The sequence below is a fragment of the Diuraphis noxia genome, unplaced genomic scaffold (assembly GCF_037042655.1).
Source record: "Diuraphis noxia isolate RWA-SAM2 unplaced genomic scaffold, SU_Dnox_SAM2 contig0004, whole genome shotgun sequence".
Taxonomy (NCBI): domain Eukaryota; kingdom Metazoa; phylum Arthropoda; class Insecta; order Hemiptera; family Aphididae; genus Diuraphis; species Diuraphis noxia.
In genome coordinates, this window is record NW_028301714.1 from 22,074,979 (window position 1) to 22,097,991 (window position 23,013).

The following is a 23,013-nucleotide window of genomic DNA, read 5'->3' on the forward strand; positions in this document are numbered from 1 at the left end:
CACGAACTCACGAAGAATTATAGGGGTTGAAAAAAAAAGCTTAAAACATCCCCTGGGTCTCAAAAAATTGACTTTTTATTGAAATTGGTTCAGTATAGTGTATGAGATTAGTCTGATTAGACTGTTTAAATATACAAACTCTTCATCTTTATAATATTAGAAGATCGTAATATTATATTCAAGTTTATAATATCGGTAGATACGTCACTTATTCCAAATATTTACACACATGTTGTTTAGGATTTATGTCGTTATGAGTGCTAAAGATATATATATATATTATTGTCTATAGATAACTGAAGTAAAAACGATATTATCATAAACTTTATGATAATGTATTAAGTATAAACATAAACTTGTTAGATATTTTTTGTTCTATTCTAGAAATTAATAAATGTTCTTATTATTAATACCTTTTAACTATTAAATTATTATTAATCCATTATTAAGTACCTACCCACCATTTTGTTCAATAGATTTAGACTGAAAAAACTTTATAGTTTTCATAATATATTATTTTGTTCCAAGTGATATTTTGTTATATTTGTAAATATTGTTTTAAACTTTTTCATAAATTTAATCTAATGTGCAATTAAGTTTTTTAATTGATTTATCTGATGAATATTTATACAGGTAAATGGTTATGAAATTATAAAAAAATTATTTTGATCATGTTTTATATTTTTATAACTATTTGTTTCTGTTAAAAGACAATATTTTATGAATTTTCAATAGTTTAATGTAAAATTTTATAAATACTATCAATATATATATTTTACATAAATATTATCATTATTACTAGGCAAGAATAGTATTTAAGTTTTGGGGTACTGAAGTCCATACCAAACTACCAGATTCTTTTGAAACCTTTCTGGTATTATAAGATCCTTATTTTTTTTTTTTATAAATGTATAAAATCTTCCATTTTCTGGAAGGGCTTATTTTCTCCTGATATTTGTAACTGCGCATTTATTACAACTATCTGTTGTATTTATTATTTTACATCTCAAACATGAGAATTTCAAATATTTATAGTAAACCTATTTTTAAAAATAAGATAATATATAAAATGTATAAATACAAATTTTTAATGTAAATGGCTTACTTGGATGTTTAATCAAATTTTTGTTTTTCTAAAAAAGTATCAAGTAACTTAAAAAATATATAAGAATGGTTGTAAATGAGATAAAGCTATTTTACAATACTATTTATGTTTTATGATAAACATAGCAATATAGAAGCTGCTAATAAAAATACAATTTTCATGTGGGAGTGAGATTGTGAATTCCATTATTTTTCTTTTTATCAATGTTCATGAAATGTTTATATAGCTTATAAATGTTTTAATCTTAAGTTAAGCCTCATTAGATTTTTAACATGGAATTTTTGTACTTATGTTTACATACAGGTACTGAAGTATATATTTAAAATGTAGTATTGACTGACATATTTTCATTTATGCCTGAACTTTTTGTATAAAGTTCTCTATTACTAATACTAAATTTAAACTTTAAAATACAGTGGAACCTTGTAATTGAAATTGCCCCAAATGGTCAAACCCACAAAAAAAATAAAAGAGTTTTCAAAAATTTGAGTTATATAAAAAATTGAATTTATGCACATAAGTTGGGAGTCCAAGAAATTCCTTCCAGTTATAAAAAATTTGACTTATAGGTGTTTAAGTTATTGAGGTTACACTGTACTTTGTAAATGAACACTTAATTTCTATTAAATATTAATTCAATTTTCTAAACAATTCAATTTATTTATTTTCAGATTATTCTCAAAAATGCCCAGATTGCCACAAATGTTTTTATTCTGCTACTTCATTATTAATACATTTTTTTACTCACGTTGGTGAAGAAAAATTGGTTGATGCCGATAACAATGAAAGTAGTTCAGCTTCTAAAAAAAAACTTGTAGAAACTAGCAATCATGGATCTTCTAAGCCATTAAATTTAACAGTGAGTGAAACTCTTAATCCTTGGAAATATTGTTTAGCCACATATGAAGAAAATAATGATAATCCAGTTAACCCACCAAAAAAAGTAACTAAAAAAAATAAAGAAAAAGACAAGACTTTTGAATGTAGTTTATGCAGTAAAAAATTTGGTTGGACAACTGATCTTAAAAGACATTTACTCATTCACACAGGTATTAATTTTATGTTACTTAGTGTAGTTATTTATTTCAAATGTTGCTAGAAAATTAGTTTGTGAAAAATAATCGTGTTGAAGATTTATATTTTCATTTAAAAAATAAAGATAAATTTTGTTACTAATTGTTTTAATTAAATGTATTATGATTTGTATATTTAAAGGAGAAAGGCCCTTTAAATGTAATTCATGCCAAGCAGCATTTACAAGAAATTTTTTACTCCAAAAACATTTTGCTCGAGCTCATAAAAATGTATCGGAAGATGAATCAAAAAAGTTAGAGAATCATGTACACGCCAATGTTACTGAAATAAAATTAAAAATGAAGGAACTTGAGTGCCAAAGGGAGCATAGTAAGTCTATGTCAGATAATGACAGTCAATAAATTTATATTATTTAATTTAAAATAATCCATTTACTGTTAATAATAATTGTTACACAAGGAATTTAAAATTTGTACAAATTATAAATTTGAGTAATATTTTTATTTTATTTATATCTTCATATTTCTGTGGTTGTGGTATAAATTAAACTTTTTTCTTATGAAATGGGACAGTACCATTATTGTATGTGTCTTAAAAAAAAGTATATAGGTAGTTTTAAAATGAAAAATCACCAACCTATCTTGAATTCAAGTACATAATATTAAAACTAGTAATGCCTAATATTATATCAATAGTAATTTTTTAATGTTTTCAATATGATGATTGATTGAATAGATATTATTTTTAATGAACTGTCTAAACCAGATTAAATAATTAAATATTTAGGGCTTGTAACTGTTAAAAACCTAGTCCAATTTCAGATATTTCATTACATAGAAATTTAATATAGACTATATTATCTAAACTAGGAACCCTATTTTACTTGTATAAGAAAGTAGGAACATTTTCTTCAAAATAGTATTTTAGTATTTATAGTTAAAAATAATAACTAAAGCTCTGATTTATATACAAAATAATATTGAAAAATTATTTTTCAAAAAACTCAAAAACTGTGCGCTGTCAAAATAATATTATAGTACAATAAAAACACATAGAGATGAACGAAAATTTATTCAATTGATTATCGGTTAATAGGCTTGTAAAATATTAAGATAAGTTTGCAAATCGCTTATTTAATAACCAGATTACCTAATAAAATGCAAATGTATTAAAATCTGATCTCTAACAATAACTTTCCTATGTATTTTAAAGTATATTTTATAATTTTATTTTCTATACTCTAAAATGTATAACTCAGTGGTTCTCAATCTTTTTAATATCATGACTCAAATTTCCCCACCCCCACCCACAAATAATAAAAATCTTTTGCAACCCACGTGGTTTCACTTTACTAAATGTAGGTATAATTTCTTGGAATCTATATAAATCAAAAAACTTCTCACGGCCTACAGTTAGAGAAACGCTAGTGTAACTTATAAGAATGAATTATTTTTAGATTTATATACATAATTAATTTATGTATACCAATTATAATATTATATATATACATTCACCTAACCTAACTTATGTGTACAATTTATAGTTATTATATTCTTTGCCGTTAAAAATATTAACTTATTTTTTATATACCCGTTAAGTATACCCCATACTGGTTATAGCAGAGCAGCAGTTCTCAACCATAGGGTCGCCAATAATGTAAAGTTGAGAACCGCTGAGGTAGAGGGTTAAGTGTTTAAACACCTGCATTTTTTTTCTTTCTCTGTAACTCTTGAAGAGAATTCTTATAGATCAGAGCTTGGTGAACTTTGGGTCTTAAAAAAATTTTACTCTTCTCAGTCCCACTTAAAAATTAACCCAGTAATGGTCTTGTATATCTGATAAAATAATTGAATTACAAATAATTTATATACAGTAATATTGTAATAGTTAAATATATACGTTTTATAGTAGATTTCTAGAATCTATTTATATGACATAATACTATATAAGGTACAAAAAGTTACTGTATATTAATATTACTATATTATTAATAATTATAGGTATCTTACGTACAGAGACATGTCATTAAGATTTGGCACCCAGGGCAAAATTAAAAATATTTGCCCTTTTAAAGTTTAAAATATTATAAAAAAAATGTTTGACGCCCCTTTAAACCATACGCCTCGGGCGTTTTCCCCCTAGCCCCCCACGGCATGCCTCTGCTTATGTATACGTATATATAAGTATACCAATAATTATATAAAAAAATGTATAGTTATTATTACCTAGGTACTATTATTATTATTTATTAAAACTTATGTTGATGTACCTAAGTATTCTCAGTTAACAAATTAATTATTTGAATATTGTATAAAAATACATTTTGTGATTAGTAAATACTCGATAGACATCCCTATTATAATGCAGTGGCGGCATGAATAACTATTTATTAAAACTTTTATTTCACGTGAAAGTGGTGATGGGTATCTTAATAATAGACATGTTTATAATTGATGTACTTTTATGAATTTGGGTTGGCCATCCATATAAATACAAAAACAATTGTTGGGTAGATTGTGGGTACTTATTTTAAATAGTCTCTTCATAAAAAAAATTCATGACGCAACTGCTCTCGTGCTTAAGTTGGAGGGGAAAGTATGTGTTGAAGCTTCTTTTCTTTTAAAAAAATTTGCACACTTAAATTTCCTTAAGTAAAAGTCATTAAATAATTAGAAACACAAATTAATAAATTCAAACATTGTAACTATATTTTCACCAATTCAAGCACTAAAGATGGTAGATTTCTACTGATAATTGTAAAATATCAGTTGGTAAATTGTTAGTCGATAGTTACTTATGTACTCGTAATACCATAATGGAGAGGAAATGAGAGTTATTAAGGGACAGTTTTTCATGTACTTTTCTTTAGTTATTTTAAACTATTGTACAATATTTTATATTAATTTAATTTTTTTTTTATGCTAGGTAAAAAAAATGTATTTTTTATTTCAAGTACCTATTTTATAATTATTACTAGTCATATCTAGTCTTAGTTTTTAATATTAATTACCACATATTATTAAGTATACTGTATGACAATAAAATGCAAATGACAATAATTTTTGTTTGTAACTCAATAATAAACAATGACAATAATTTGTTTGTAACTTACATAAATAAAGACTTTATTAAAAACATATATGATAAATAATTATTTATAATACAATTCTTGTTGCTCAACAAGAAAACATACTAAAATTGCATTTTATATAGGTAATGATTTTAGGTACATTTAGTATTTGGCATTTGAGCGAAAGGTGGAATACTTACCTTATTAACAAATTATTAAAACTACTATAATAAATAATACACTGTAGTATTGTGTTTTATAGGAATTATTTTTATTACATATTAACTTCCCATAGTTTTAAATTATTATCCATTACTTCGTGGAACCAAGCTCGTTTTTGAATGTCCTTAAAAGCCGGCGCCAAGGTTTTTAAGTCGAGCTTGAGTAATGCTTCATTGCCTAACATTCCATTCAGTTCGCTTAACAGTTTCGTGTCTCCGTGCAATTTCAGCAAGGAGGCAAACCCAAAGACAAAAAATTTCACTCTTAGTCTTTGGTGCGCCCAATTTTCAACAGTTGCATTACCACTAGCTGATTGTATTTTACCCACATGCTCTGCATACCACGGTGAGAAGTATCCAATCAACTCTTGATTAGAGATCTGTGACACACCTTTTGTTTTTAAACGTTCTTTGATTACTTTGTAAGCATTTGGAGCGTATACATACACCTAAATGGTCAATACAAATTAAATATTAAGTACCATAGGTATTATATAGATATAAGTGAATTATTTGAAAATTCTAAAAGTGGAGGAAGAGGAATCACAAACAAATTAAACCACATGGGTACTCATAAATATCCCCATAATATGAGGTTAGTTTCGTGTATAATAATTGTAGTATAATTTGTTTACATATTAAGTTAAATGCAAATATATAATAATATGAAACACTTAAGGGATATTGTTCCTCCCCTGAGCCTGTAAATATACCTTTAATATGTAGGTAGCATTTAAATTTATTTTTTATATTTCGTACTTTATAATATATATTCCTATTAAGTCAGTTAGTGTAGAATAAAATGTTTTTACTACCTACTTAGATTACTAAGTATAAATTACAATAACATAATTATTTTCATAAAACACACGATATAAAACTTATCATGTCTTGAATGATTAAAATTTAAAATTTAAATTATTAGAATATTTCATATTATTTATGATATTTCTTGGTAGAAGCTCATGTGTTTTGAATAGAATTATTAAAAACAATTTTAAAAAAAAGTTTAAACTTCAAAATATTCTAGAGCAGTAATCAGCAAACTTTTTTGAAATTTTGATTGTATTATGTTAAATCATCGACATTTATTTGATCGGAAATGGAAAAAGAATCGTGTAAAATAACATGCAATATCTCTCCAGTGTTCAGATAACTAAATCGAATCTGATTGCTAGTAGGTAATTGGTGCCTTTATTTTCTGCAGATATAATAATAAGCTTTCTTGAGCAATAGTTTTACGACCAATGTATAGTGTCGTACTATCGCGTGTCATTATATCGTAATAAACTATATAGCTATGTTAGGACTTTAATTGCCAATGGATTAACTGCAGTAAGTACGTAAAACAATGGGCACTTGCCTGATAGAGAGAATTGCCCGTGACATATGACGTCACGTAATGAGATCCAAAACTCCTGACGAATTCAATGACCGACAAACTATCGCCGACATTAACAGAGGCCACCTGTTTGGCCACTGGCTCGTGAAGGTCGGTGCTCTCCATATCCATTTCTAAATCGGCAGTCTCCCTATGCCTAGCCACCCTGACGAGAACATAACAATGATCGCCGGTTACATAAGACACGTCTAAACCTGCATTGAAATATTATATATAACGATGGTTAGTATAGGTAAATAATTAATAATAATACATGAAGGTAGTGCATTGTTTCGAAATAAACCAGATCAATTAAGTTTTTGGAACCTATTCATGCACGACCAAAAACGTATAAGCATTATATCACATTATACACCATTTAGGACGGTCTTAATAGGACTTAAATGTATGTAATTGCAGTAATATACCTACATTTTAGGTGATAGGTTAACGTTTTCGACTTATCTATGCAATTCTATGGCATATGTGATATGAGCAATAATATAAATGTGTACCTATTATTTAACAAACCTAAATTTCTGGCCAACGTGAATTTCGACCAACTTCCCGTAAACGCCTGCCACGGCTTGTCCAGCCTCTCTACGGAAAAATCTCTGAAGTAAGCTTGTAATAATTGTTTTACGTTATCACAAAATTCCATGTGGAAGTCCCCTTGGAAGACTTGACCTCCACCACTTCCAATGCTTCTTTTGAGGCTAATAAACATACATTTTTTTTCTTTTAGATTTGGATACAATTAGATTTTTAATATCATGTATTCGCATGGTATATATATATGCGCAATTACAGTATTTATTCCATACCTATTTAATATTTACCTACCTTTGTTTTTCCGGCAGATTCGTAAACACGTCGACTGTGGGTTCTCTGAATATCCACGAATGATCGGTGTCATTTCTGGGGACTACTCTCATACTTATGCTAAAGTATCCATAACGATTGAACACGTTTATCGCGTTGCCCACTTTGATGTCCGCTTGAGCCTTTTGTTGAAACCTCAATGCGTAAAGAATAAAAACCATTAACGCCTTGGCCCCATCGAGGCCCATCGCTTGACCTGTAAAATGACAATACACATTATATTAAATTTGTATAATCATTGTTGCGACATAAAGGTTTGCGATGGTATCATGCTGCATGCAACGGACAAAAGTAATTTTTTGTTTTATTTTGATTGCATTTTTAATATTAAACACCGGTACGCGAATATAATATAAGGATAAGTACACGTACATATTTTGAGCGAGCTGTACTATAAATATCGTTTTTCAACACTCAAATTATTAAATTGTCATAATCGTATAGGATAACAAAATATTGATAATTTTAGATTATAAAAAACTATACTATTTTGGAAGTTCTGGAGAATAAAATAAAATGTAGCCTGGCGATAAGTTGTCCTCTTTTTACAATGGTATGCCACCAAAATTATGGAATGAACTTGATGTTTATAAATCAATATAATAGATTTTATATAATATACACAGGTATAATTCGATATCAATAATAGGCAAGAATTATGTTATTATACACTAATAATAAAAACGGTCCTGTTATTATATTTATTACAAATGTATATTTCAAATCTGTAAAAGTATACTGTTTTATGTTCTGTTCGTAGTAAGCTCGAACGTGATTCAAACTGTATTATTTATTAATGTTTCATTGTTTGTATATTTAAGTGTCGATAGTTAATATATGACCTAAGTAATGGATATATATAATAACATACATTATTACATAGGTACTATACGTGTCTATCTAAATATGTACGTACTCTGCTAGTATCTAACACCGCCATCATGTACCTACATCGGCTACATTCAAAACTAGGTATGTACATAATCTGGCACCAAAATAACATAATAAATAATAATAATGTAAATGTATACAGAATTACATACACAACGAAAAACGATAAACAATATACACAACACACACGTATATATGAGACATGCATGATTAAACACAGATAATACTACCTAGACCAACTATTTTCTATAACAACAAGTATGTACCTAATACTATATATATATAGTAGTACATATTTTAATTATACATTATATTTATTCACCTCTATACCGATTACCGATGTTGATCTCCAAAAAAAAAAACAATATAAGTACCTGCTATATTATGGTTTGTTTAATAATGCAGGTACATTTTAATATATATTAAGTATAGGTAATGTAAATTTGTATTTGTGTTCTGTGATGAATTAACTTATGTTACGATTATTATTATTATTATCGTTAATATTAAAATTACAATGAATGAATGTATTTATTGATGTGTATATGATTATTGATTATCATTAGTTGAACCATAATTTACAAAAATTAATAAAATATATAAATGATAATAACTATAAAAATCCAAAACTGGAAAGTTAGGCATTTTGTTACTATTTGCAACCGCTTTGATGCTTTCACATTTATTATTATTATTGCGTCATTGCGTGTCTAATCTCATCAAAATTGAAAAACTTATTTGGATAGATTTACGACTTTATGAACAATAACGGCTAGTCACTATAGTGATAATATTTGATGAGAGGGAAAGAAGATGAGTGAATATCTTGAGTAAAAAACAAGGGTATTTTATATGACAAGATTTTACAATTGCACATACCTAAACTAAAAAAATTGTCTAGATTTTGTTAAAAACTAGTCGAACTGTTGCGTCACACATACAGTTTAACATTACCATTTTATTACTTCCCATAAAGAAAATCAATGCATATATACAACATTATTATAGTATACTCATTCCGTTGCGTATATTATAGGTATCATTTAAAAAAATATAATATCATACAAAAAAAAGTTGTTATAAATAGATAGTCACACCATTCGCCAGACTATAAAAAAAAAAATGTCGGGGAATAAACTTTAGCCTTAGTTAGGGCTTTAAATAAATATTCATTTTATTGTAATATAGGTATAACTAAATTTAAGCACGAAGTAAGTGTATGATCTATGTAACATAATCTTATTATATGATACGTGCTAATATAAATTATGCCGATGGATATAATAACAATATGTATAAATCATTATCACGGATTTCTTTTATAAATAATATTATATAGGTACTTAAAACTATATTTATTTAAAGAATAGGTATAAGAGTGATGATATTTTGATCACCCCTTATTGATTTTTTTTCTAATTGGTCTTATACGTCGATGTGTATAATGTACCTATATATGTCTACACAAAATTATAATAATCACATGGAATATTCAACAAAATATAGGAATTGAAATAGTTTTAAATGCAATATATATAATGGGTGTCATAGCGAAAGATCCGAAAAAAAATTATGCTTATTAAACGTATGACAAAAATTGTTGATATTATATGATTTTAAATAATTTAAGTAATATATTCATATCAGAAAATTCTCAAAAATTATATTTTTTAAAAAGTTATTACGTTCCAAATTAATTCACCAAAAAATATTGAATTTTAAAAAAATTTTAAAAAATAAATTACTTGACTTAGATAAATATTTTTACCATAAAAATTTTTCTTATAATCAGATTCAAAAATAAATTATTTCCAATGTATCCAAAAAAATATTTATCAATTTTGAAGTTTTTTATTTTCAGTATTAAAAAATAAAAATAAAATTTTTTTTTAAATATTAAATATTGTAACAAAAGTTATTGCATATGTCAGATCATCGTGAGACACCCTGTATATATATATATATAAGTTACCAGTGGCGCCCAGACTGGTTAGCAATAGTAATGCAACTATATTGCATGTGTTCTCGAGAAGGTGGGTATATATTACTGCAGGTTTCATAAGGAAGTTTATACATTTATAACATAAACTATATAGTCTATAATAATTAATTTCCTTAAACTACAGTTATAAATAAGTGAAAAATATTTTTTATAAATAAAAAATTGGGTGGGTGAGCGACTAACTTTTTGAAACTACATGTGCTCTTAAAATATCTCTGTGCGTCATTGTAAGTTACATTATTTCATTGATTATAGAGGTTTTAATATTAAATGCACATATTGTGTTGACACATAAAACATTCTAATACTTAACTAACAAAACGTTGCACAAGAAGTTAATCAGACGGTTAAGATGATTGATTACAAAATAAAATATAAATAAACTTTGTAGAAAATAAAGTAAATATGAGAATAGAGTTGCTGTCCAGCGTTTCATAGAACCCTCCAATATCGTAATTAAAAAAAATTAAATAATAATAATGTTTCTGACAATATAATATACGACTACAATACTAAAAAACACTTATAATTATTGGACCTACTATTTACCATAGCTGAATTATATTGTTGTATTTTGTGTACAACTCGGTGGTCGACGAGTTAGTACAATTAAAATATTATTCTTTTGACTAATCGACCTTATTGAAATCGTTCATACGTAATATTACACTAATTATACAATTTCACAACCTATTTTTGAATAATGATGACATATTTATGGTTGTATGGGTAACTATATACAATTAATAAAATAATTTTAAAACGTGCATTATTATCTATGTATTATATATTGCGGTCGTTCATTATTCAATCTTCGGTCTAATGAATCAAAATTATAAAAATAAAAATACCACTACCACGCTCACGATTCTTCGTAGAGAAAAAAATAAATAAAGTTTTCATGATGCAATATGATGGAGTATGATTCCAGTATACATCATGACCTATGCATCTTTATTAAAAAAAACCTTTCCGAAGACTATACGAATTATTTGTCGGTAGCGTTGCATAAAATTCGTCAATATCTTTAAAAGACATCGACATCGAGATTATAAAAGAAATTATTTTGAAGGGTACTTAAGAGCAGTGCAAATTTCAGAGTATAATAATAATAATGATGATGATGGTGTGTATACGGATGAATAATACGACTGTGTACTATGTTGGGTCTGCAGTCTGTAACATTCGACCTGCATCGTATATCAATTATTTATACAGTGTTATACTAGGATTACCGTGTAACTTGAAATTTGCATCGAAATGCAGTTCACGAAACTATAAACGTCCAGACGAGATTTTGCAAAATGTTTTCGGTAATGCTGTAGTTCCGATTTTGTTTGTCCGCGTCCTTATTCAATTCCGGTTCATAGCCTCATAGGTTTATCTACATAATAAAGAATAATAAATATGGTGGTACATTTTCCGCGAAAAAGAAACATTATTATTGAAACATTTCCGTGACTGTTACGGATGTTTTACTTTTAATATCCTATAAAACATTATTGTACCTATATAAATTACATATAATAACAGTTATTAGGCTTGTTTTATATATTTATATATATATATATATATATATATATACGCTACCGTTATGATTAAATATTATCTAATCGTATTTAATTATATACGAACGCGAGCGTATTTTCGACCATTCTTTTTGGGTTGTAAGTAGACGATACAATTTATATTACATGCAATGAGTCTTATACTCTTATCTATTGTGTACATCAACGATCAACAGGTCGTCGACGAAAAAAAAAAGGATATTATAACTTATAAGTATCGTACCTACACTAACGTCCTAAATGTCTGGCCGGCCCACGCATACCGTCTACTTAATTTTGGTATACCTACCCAAGTAATTTTGTCGACTCGTAATATTCGTAATAATAGTATTATTGTTATAGTACTTTGTATGTGTATATAAACACGCTGGACGACAGATATTTATTATACCTATTTAATATTATAATTTGTATAATAATACGTACCTATATAATATATTATAAAGATGGAAATCTGCTGCGTCGTCATCACAATAAGTCCCTTGCGCGATTTCGAAACGTTATTTATTATTATGGCACCTACCTATAGTTATACCTACTATAATATTATAATGGTAGGTACGTAATTTAACATTGAAAAAAATCGTGAAATCTCCTACCCATCACGCAGCAGAAACTGGACGACGTTATAGCCTTCAAGTTATTGCAAAAAAAGTAAAAGAAAAAAGAGCATATTATTATCGTCATTATATTCGGATTGTTTTACACACAAAACGCGCGAGTTGTAGGTACAAAAAAAAAAAAAAACGACTGCCCGATCTATATAATATAACGTGTTCACATATATAATGCATATGCCATAAAGTATAACAATGATGTGTGTCTGTGTTTTTTATAAAAATATAAGACGTCGCCTAAGGGGAAAATTGTCCGTATATGTTTATAACGAACAAATAAAAACAATTTGTTGATCTCACCTCCGCGGTGGCTGGTCTGGGTGTCCTTCGACGGATAAAAAATTCTCAGATTTGATCTCAATAAAAAGTGCCATGCACTTATGTTACGCTCTTTATACTATATTATATGCACAGACATATTATACCCACAAGAGTATGCATGCTTGTATATACGTAAATAAATAAATATATATATGTATAGCCAATATAGGCAATGACGACCATCATGAACCACAAACTCGAGTAGTTTTCTTTGTCTCAAATAAATTTAATATATATTATATGCATGCGGAAACCTATATTGTATATATATATATATATAAACATTTATACACACAATAGTATCGTATAGTAATTGTATCGGAATTCCGGAGAGTTAATCGCATGTATAATGTAAGCCCGTGGTAATCGCGGTAGGTACACACTGTTAGTTGTTAATGTATATAATATACCTACCTGATGTATAGAGATGGATTTGACACTGAAATTAAAACGAATTATTACGCGTTCGATAATGATCCGACTGAGTGACTGACCACTGACGCATGTTTATCGCAGTTCAAGGTAGACTCCCAAAAAAATGTCTGTGGTTCACAACTTTACAAGTCCGTGGTGAAAAAGTTTGGTATATATAATTAGGTAAACTGGTAAAAGGAAGAATACGATGCGATTTATAATCAAAGTTCCAACTATTCATTTTAAATATTGTTATATATATTAATACTTATAGGTATATGCATATTATAATTTATTATTCCGGACTCTTTAGGTTTGAAATTAATGATTTATCTACTAAGTACTGATGTTTATGCTTCGGACTTCTTTCCTATGACTTTCTTTTGTGATTCACAGTTCAATAATAGGTAGATACCAAATTGTATATAGATAAACACGTTGAACACCGCATTTTTTTCCCTAATAACAAATTAATTTATACATTTTTAAGTTTATTTAAGATCAGATTTTCAAATACTTAGAATTTGTATACTATTTATAGGGAATGTCCCGTGGCGATACCAACTTATTCTATCCAAATGAGAACGACCAATTTTGCTGTAAGTTCTGGAGCTAATGACTCTTTTGAAAACGTTGATATACTCATCCAAATATAGAAATTCAAACGAGCAGCTTTTCGATTATTTAACTTTGTGTTGGTGCTGAGGTCTAAGGATAATAGGTCAATGATAATAGGTTTGAAAGATATGATGGTTTTAAAATTATAGTGATTAATAGTAATATCTATAATCAACATTTTATAACTCGTATAAAGATTGATGGAGTACCAACTAATACTAGATTCAATGTCATCTATCTTATATTTTTGTAAAACCATTTTTAAAGACTTATCTTTAGTTATACGAGTTATACTCGTCCAATTTTTCATTTCGATACATCAAAATTCTCAAAAAAGTCATCTGCATAATATTATATTACAGTAAATTATTAAAACAAGTATAAGTTCTTATTTGAAATAAAAAAGTTAGTATCGCCATAAAACGACAGCGCTTCAGTATAAAATGCACGGTATAAAATTTTTGTAGATAATTGTAAATATTTAATTTAAGTAGATAGATACTTATATTTTGATATCGAAAGATAAATAGGCTTCACTGAGAGCCGAGAGGAACTATCTCAGTAAATAGGTTCTAGGTCATTTTGTATGGTCGAGCATTAAAAGTGCGAAACGCGGACACTTTGTACTATTATATATGTAAAGTATTAGAGTATATACAAATGTATATATTATATACAATTTTATTAAAAATGTTATTAATTTTAAATATTATCTGGTAAATTTAAGTATCTTATACATTCTATGTATACATATATTTCCCAAGCTCGATATCGAAGTTAACCAAATTATCGTTGTATTTATCGTTGAACTGCATTTCACTATAAGACGACGACTGTCAAATCGTCACGATGGCAACAACAAAGCAATCTACTAAATTAAGACCAAAACTTTTTAAAGGTGGTTTTATACAATATTTAGAAAAAATTTAAACGATATACGTTGGAAATGTTCTATCACTACGTGTATAGGAAAAATGTCTACAAATCGTATTGAACCAATAAGTACATACTAGGCTACTTAAGTATACCTACATACTTTTAATTTTATTATTTTGACTAATAGTAATATCACTATAATATACTGTATTTTATAAAGTTTTTAACAAATTTACATTTTTTTATATTTAATTTTTACATTTTAATAATTTACATTATATTATATACTTAACACTTATGTATAACTATATACATTAATATATACTTTATGTACACAACAGTACAAACTGTCCGCGTTCTGCAGCATTCTAAAGTTTTACCATACCGTACTAAGTGATGTGCACTTTAAACAATGGAACGTACAAAGTGACCGTTTACCCTCAGCAAATACAGTAAATACTAAATTTGGTTTTCAAGTGGGGTGCTTAAAAATTCCAAATATCAGAACTTAAATATTAAATTCTGATTTATTAAATTAAAAAACTGGGATGAGCATACTTGAAGAATCAGCCTGCAGTGTATATACAACCATTAAATTATACACTCACTACACATAACACCTAAACACAATATTATATTATTACTTATATATAATTGTAATTGCACCAAAAACGCGCTGTATATACATCGCGTATCTATATAATAAATGCTAGCTAGTATATTATATAGTTGAAGGTATAATTTAGAGGTATATAATATATATATGTGTTGTATATTTATCAGCCATTATACCATGAGTATTTAACCGTCACAAACCAGCTAACAATATCCCGGAGACCCGGACCTGTCGACTCCGCAGCCCGCAGTTATGTATATTATTATTATTATTATTATCACAGGCGAGCGTTGCGGAACTAATGAAGTAATAACAACGTACTTACGCCCAGAAAAGTTCATCGATACGGGCCGAATAGCGTAGGTATCTAGTATATTATGTTGACTACGTTATATACCTATTGGTTTGTCAGGTATAGATTAGGTATATAGTCTGACAATAATTTTATTACTATATATTACGATTGAGCGCAGTCGCAGTGGCGTTTTGTAGTGACGTAATGCCGAACTATTATATTGTTATTGTAGATAGGTACCTACCCGCGCAGTGACACGCCTGGACGGGTACGTCTTGGATTATTTGACCGCCCGATCGTGACATACTGAAATCGATAAGTAGATAATATTATGTTTTCACGAAACGAAAATATCACTAGTTATACCACTCACCAGTTAACTCGATCACCAATTAAAATCTTCTTTTGTATACGACATGTTTATATCGAAAACATTTTAAAATTATATACATATACACATATCCGACATATGTGTGGTCATATGATATGTATAATAGATAACAGTCGAATTACGCATTGAATTCCTCACAAAAGTATTTTGTTTTAAAAACAATACATAGGTACATTAGGTTAGGTTAGATCGAAAAGCAATCATTGTTATACATTATTTTATATATAACATAAAATATTATGTCGTATTTTGTCCATTTTTTTCTCGAGTTTTTCTATGGTTTAATAATACACATATATACTATTATACAATGGAACCTCTATAGTCGAATTTTCGATTACTCGAAGGAATGCCTTGATCCCTGCCTTAAATAGTATAAACGATATGGCATGTTTAAAGGGAATGTTTGCTTTGATATAGTTTACCACTTTAGGTTCTATATTTTGCCACCCCTTCCCGGAAATGTTGTTCATGTACTCGAGTACTTACAACCCATGCAGTGTATGCGCTGGTTAGTAATAACTGGTTATTATAATATATTGAGTCGAATACTCGAATTATTGACCTCTATATTCATATTTACATAATATGTATGTATTTAAAATTGTTGAATACATCTCTTGGTATTTTTCGTTCAGAGTGTAAACAAAATTAGGTTTATCGTAACCTGTACAAGAATAATATCTATGAATAACATTAGCACGTTTTTTCAACTAACTACTTACCAAAAACATTTTTTAAATGTTTATCTGTATAACACTCCTAAATATCGTGCATTACGTCTCATACTTATATAATATACTATATTTACACATGTAGACATTCAGTGGTTCTTATTAAACATAATAATATACAACTATATTATAAACCAATGTACGTACTTAGGTACTTCTATACATTGTACACATCATACATAACTGCATTGCCCACGTACCTAAATAATTAATAAGCGATGCGTGCTCATAGCTAATCGTTCAATAATCAATCAAGGCTCCATATAATGCGATTAAGAAAAAATTTGCATATCGGTCATATTTTATAACGTATATTAAGTTTCTTTTCTTAAAACTAGACTAGGCGTTTACAGTTTATCCAATCTTTACGGGTTACATAACACATTAGATTATATACGAATTTTGAATTTGTCAACCCAGGGGCTAGATATATATTGAATCGAGGTAAAAAAAATCCAGTAGTAAAAAAGTCCAGTACATATATATAAAAATATTTAAAATAATTTATCAAAAAAAAAAAAAAATCAATAACTATAATTACTAAGTCATTATAATTAACATATGTATTGAGTATATGACTGTAGCCTGTATCAGCTAGTGTATGGTGTAAACATTAATAAACGATGACAGTATTAGAGAAGTAGTATTGTTCACATGGAGCCTCCTCTGCTGTCGGTTTTAACAGTAAAAAAAGTCATTACTTATATAAAAAAAATCGAAATTATTATTCATACAAAAACAACATACATAATAATTAATATTATATTATAATGATTTATTTCGTCAAGTAAATCATTTACAGTTGCAGATCTGATTTATATTAACACTAATTGGAACGTTTGATTGTGCAACATCACATCGTATTTTTCCTTTTCCTTAATTATATGTATACCTGTCTTTTTTACTCAGCCTTTTTTAATTTTTTGTTGGTTTACCGTATATATATTTTTATATCTAAAAATGTACATTTTGTATAGGGATATTATATATTTTCTTTTTTGATACAGAACACATATCTTTTCAAACCTTCGTCTTAAATTAATGAGTACCTACATAACTCGTAAACACGCTGTACCTAGCTATCTATGCATATTATAACTGGTCATCTACCAAGCTATACTTATAGGTATATCGATGCATCATACGTAATACTGCAGACTGCAGCATAAAATACGTGAAAAAACTAACAATAATGTATATATACATAGTACATTAATACCTACCTGCAACTCGAAGTGCACAGTGTTTTAGATGACCTTCGTATATATACGCCGCGTTACCAAAATATACGCCAACTCGGTTAACCAGATACCGTGTCAAGCATCAATATCGAAATATTACACCTACCTACCTATAATTGGTACTTATCCATGCGCAGCGCGACATAGGTCCTACTGCAATGATCGCCGTATGATATGTATAATATTTTATGTATTTATATAAACAATATGTGCAATATAGGTATAGATAGTCAATATGCTACTGGTTACTGGTTAATACATATTATATATATATATAATGTAGTAGACTGAAGTTAATTATGTGTGAAAATGAAGTATCGTAAATAATTTATACATAATATAGCGCACTTACCTAGTCAATATTATATAGTTGAAGCAGTATATGGAACAGTTAAATTTAATTAGGTATACATATATTAGACGTATAGGTTATACAACTAATAGAGGTACAGGCGAAACTTGGATTAAAAAAATTATGTTTTTCAGTGAGTAGGAGTTATTGGCCGTTTAAATTTTTGGATTTATTCAATATATAAATATAGGTACAACCAAATTTGTCTATTATGTATATAATTGAAAACGATTGAGATAGATTAGTCACCTTTTTAAGGCTCTAATTATTACACCTAATGGCTTATACATAGAGTAAACGACTAATTAAATATTACGTATTTGACGGGTAAAATGAGGGCAAGTATAATTTCATAAATATGTAAAACAACAGTATTTTAATATAGATCGTTTAAGGTGTGAAGTATTAAATGTTTTTTTTCTATTAGATGAAAAGGCTTCAACAACACAGGTTTTTATATTTAATCCTACATTTAATTAACATATTTTAGATATATTTAATTTATTAGTCGTTTAATTATAGGAATTTATAATATATAAGCAGTGGATAATTTCAATAAAAAAATTAGCATATTATATAGAATATTCCAAGATGAGTGTTAAGGACTTGTCGTCTCGCTTTGCTCAACTCAATGCAAGACTGATATGTTATTAATTATTATATAATAATTAAATTATTACAATCATAGAACATCACTTTTATAATTTCAAAATGTATCGAAAATAGCAAGAAGTACAAATATACGCATGAATATAACCTTGTATCATATAATGTTATACCTTGATTCCAAAATTAAATATTCTATTAAAAATAAAAATAAATAAAAAATTATTATGCAATGAAAGTAAAAAGATGATGTATAATTTAAATTTTGAATGTTTATAGTAAAAACAATTTTTTTCAAATATTTTTATGTCAAGACTATTCAGACATTTAAATTTTAAATATAGTCATCATAAAATTGTTCATTATTTTAAATATTAATAAACATTAACCTTGATTATTCATGTCAAGTTTTCTATTCAAATTTAAGATTTCATTAAAAAAACTTAGGGACTCACTCATTTTGTAGTAGTTTTCGAGTGTATCTCGTTGTTGATTAGATCACTATAATTAAAGTGTTAAATTTGATTTCAATGTTATAAATCATTAGGTATATACAAAAATAAAAACGATACTGAGTGCAAAGAGGAGTGCAGAGTGGATACTGTCATACTGAGTTAATCTCTAATTCTTAGAGTGATTAGTTATTTCTTTTTTTTTTGTATCGCGCTATGTCCGGGCATGAAGGCCTAGATCTGACGTCATTAGTATATAAATATAATTTATATGCATATATCGTCAATACTGACATACCATATTTTGGTATTTATTCGTGATGTTATTGTATAAATAGCTAATTAATCAAAATATTTTGGTAATGTCGTTGTGTGTAGGCAAACAGGCAATGATAATATACCTAAGTAATTTAGAAATATTTCACAACTATCTACATTGCAGTTAATAATTTTTCTTATGTTTATAACAAAATATCTAAAATTGTTAGAGGAAAAATCGTTATAGTTCGTTTGAGTATCATATTATTATTTTTCAAATTTTGGAATTTAAGTGTCTATAAATGACCTAAAACGAGATATGGTAGTAAGAAAATTATACTATGTCTATAGAAATGGTCATACAAATACTTGGTGAAAATCTTAAATCTTAAGTCTAATTTATGAATAGTATAAAACGTTTTTTTGTCAACAACACCTGGAATTGTGTTAAGAGGACGCCACACCCGCATGTGTTGTCTCCGTCTTACAAACGTATAACATAGCAAAATCTGTTTAGCGCGGGACAACTTTACCCCCTTTGTATTTATAGTAGAATTACCAAAATTTCACAACGCATATGTATGAACTTTATCTGTGTCATAGCGTCGATATTTTTTTGATAACATAAATATAATTAAAGTTATAAGCTTAAGAAAATACATTTATTTTTTATTTTTTCATTAAATTACTTAAAATCATTGGTTTGTGCTATCAAAAAAATAACGACGCTATGACACAGATAAAGTTCTTACCTACGCGTTGTGAAATTTTGAAAATTCTTTTATAAATATTGAGGGAGAAAAGTTGTCCCACGCTATAAACAGATTTTGCTATGTTATACGTTTGTAAGACGGTGGCAACACATGAGGGTGTGGCGTCCTCTTAAGATTCCTATTTTCTCGCTGTTTTTTGCATGGATTTTACAATTTATTAACATAAGATTTGGTACATTTCTTATCAGAAATCGCCCTTGATATTGAGCATTGGAATATTTTTTTTTGCTCCAAAACGTGATGACTATATAGATTATAGATACAAAAAGACGCACGTGCACGCATTCACACACACACACACACACATCAGCGTAAACCAATTCATTCATTAGTTCGCTTAAAATCAAAAATCATTAACTATAGGTATAGGAGTGGTCGTATAGTGATACGAGTAACGTAATGCGAAATCTTACAAAGTTTCATTCAATATAAAGGTCTTAAAATCTTAAGGATATATATTTAATTAAATAAAAACAGGAAAAACAGGAAAAATACCAGTTTTAATAATTACTACAACATTATAATATTACCGTTATACTTATAACCCAAAAATGTTAAAATATCAAACATGTTGATATCATAATATATAATGTCAACATCATTTAGTGAACATTTTAGAACAATATTTGTCTATTTCTACCACAATAACATATATATGAGTATATGATTAAAAATACAACGCATAATGTGTTGATGAATTCACGCAATATACTAGCAAGTACCAGATCTTATGTAGTTTAGTATAGTACTATAACAGAGTTATTTAATTTAAAAAATATATAGTTGCAATGTTGTATTACTAGTTTTTTTCATTTCCTAATACAATGAGATTAGGTTCATCGTTGGTGACCCACATAAAAATATTTTAACATAATACATGTAAATGATTGCCAAACTTCTTACAGCGCCATAAGGATGACCCATATACTCCATTATTGAACACTTTCTGCGAATAGAATTCAAGGAATGATCTAGGAGATTATCATCTATTTTTTATTTTTTTTATAATCCATAAATCAATAACATTGTTAGCTTAAAATATCTATTTCAACTTGTATTATACTATTGCATAATAAAAGACGCACATCGCTTATCATTTCTACGTATATAATTTTAATTTATAAAATAAAATAAAATAATTATTATTATTGGGATATTCGTTTTTAATTTAATTAATCAAATAATTATACATTATTAAGAATAATGATGAATGATGATCTATTAGTACAATAAATAATGTTATAGTTAGAAAATTCGATAACCTTAAGATCAGGATTATTATAATTATAAGTTTTTATTTTACATTAATAATTCGCAACACCTAGTATTAACGTAAAAAATATTTAAGTATTTAAAAAAATAGATTTGACCTTAAGGTCGAAGAACTTAGAACTATATGTGCAGTCTATATAGTATATACTATATACAATATAGATACCTAATATTAAATGTATAGTTCCTTACTTAATAGTTAATAGTCACACACGTTCTCTGATATTATGTTCAACTTAAACTATTGTTCAAACACAATACTATAATTTTTAGTTAATTTTTGGAGTATATTGAGTATCAGAGTATCTACCATGTATTATTTAATTAAAAAAATTGAATACAATTGAGAATCAAAAAATCAAGAGAATATTATTTATGCCAGTGGGTATATATATATTTTTAATAGGAGTTATTCAATTCTTTGTACTGAGTGATATGACTTTACGAATCTATAATAATAATATAAAATGAAGATGAGTTTTAGAGCGTTATTATATTTTGTAATAATGTATTTAACCATTTATTACTCTACACGTGTTTTTCTTTAAATACTCGTATTCTTATATCTCAATCTTATGTTATTTTAAAACAAACAACTTGATACAATTAATATTTAATTTCATTGTCTTACGATTATTGTACGTATCACTGTATCACTTGAACATGATAAATACGGTTATTATTAAAAATGAAACATGTAAATAAAATGTCTGAGGTTCGCGAGGATCATATTATTGGCCAAAAACTGAGAAGGTATTATTATTTATTTGTACATCTTTTAAAATTTCACTTATTTAAGTGCTCCCGAAGCACGTACACAACAGGTCTAAATGTAATGTATGCTGCCAACAAACATATCAAACTATGCCTAAATAGTAAATACCTATTTTGATTTCACTTGTTTTAGTAATTCAATCATATATTATTTTTAGGATCTTCTTATTTTTAAATAGATAGCAATTATTATTCAAAGTCAAATGAGCCACTGAATATGTTCAATTCATTCAGATAACTTTAATTCT

General features: G+C 27.4%; 3 protein-coding genes across 5 annotated transcripts; 1 reads left to right on the plus strand and 2 right to left on the minus strand.

Moving 5' to 3' along the window:
• The first annotated feature begins 365 nt into the window (after positions 1 to 365).
• Positions 366 to 8,633, plus strand: LOC107174132 (zinc finger and BTB domain-containing protein 41-like). Of its 3 annotated transcripts, none has more exons than XM_089226207.1 (4): positions 366 to 633; positions 1,777 to 2,154; positions 2,321 to 2,509; positions 8,578 to 8,633. In XM_089226207.1, the coding sequence occupies exons 1-4, from the start codon at positions 618 to 620 to the stop codon at positions 8,616 to 8,618; spliced, it is 624 nt and encodes a 207-aa protein (XP_089082333.1). In that variant the 5' UTR covers positions 366 to 617; the 3' UTR covers positions 8,619 to 8,633. The 3 variants fall into 3 exon arrangements, with proteins under 3 accessions (XP_089082333.1, XP_015380462.2, XP_015380454.2); XM_015524976.2 differs by lacking the exon at positions 8,578 to 8,633 and adding an exon at positions 4,141 to 5,279 and having other exon boundaries at positions 367 to 633; XM_015524968.2 differs by lacking the exon at positions 8,578 to 8,633 and having other exon boundaries at positions 368 to 633; positions 2,321 to 5,279.
• tsl (membrane-attack complex domain containing protein torso-like) lies at positions 5,460 to 19,840 on the minus strand. Its single transcript, XM_015524998.2, has 5 exons — positions 19,692 to 19,840; positions 7,656 to 7,890; positions 7,344 to 7,528; positions 6,795 to 7,027; positions 5,460 to 5,880 (listed from the first exon to the last, which is right to left on the minus strand). The coding sequence occupies exons 1-5, from the start codon at positions 19,693 to 19,695 to the stop codon at positions 5,485 to 5,487; spliced, it is 1,053 nt and encodes a 350-aa protein (XP_015380484.1). The 5' UTR covers positions 19,696 to 19,840; the 3' UTR covers positions 5,460 to 5,484.
• LOC149055853 (uncharacterized) lies at positions 12,593 to 14,476 on the minus strand. The gene is made up of 2 exons (XM_089226208.1): positions 13,776 to 14,476; positions 12,593 to 13,695 (listed from the first exon to the last, which is right to left on the minus strand). Exon 1 carries the CDS (start codon positions 14,433 to 14,435, stop codon positions 14,073 to 14,075), a length of 363 nt encoding a protein of 120 aa, XP_089082334.1. The 5' UTR covers positions 14,436 to 14,476; the 3' UTR covers positions 12,593 to 13,695; positions 13,776 to 14,072.
• Positions 19,841 to 23,013: the final 3,173 nt, after the last annotated feature.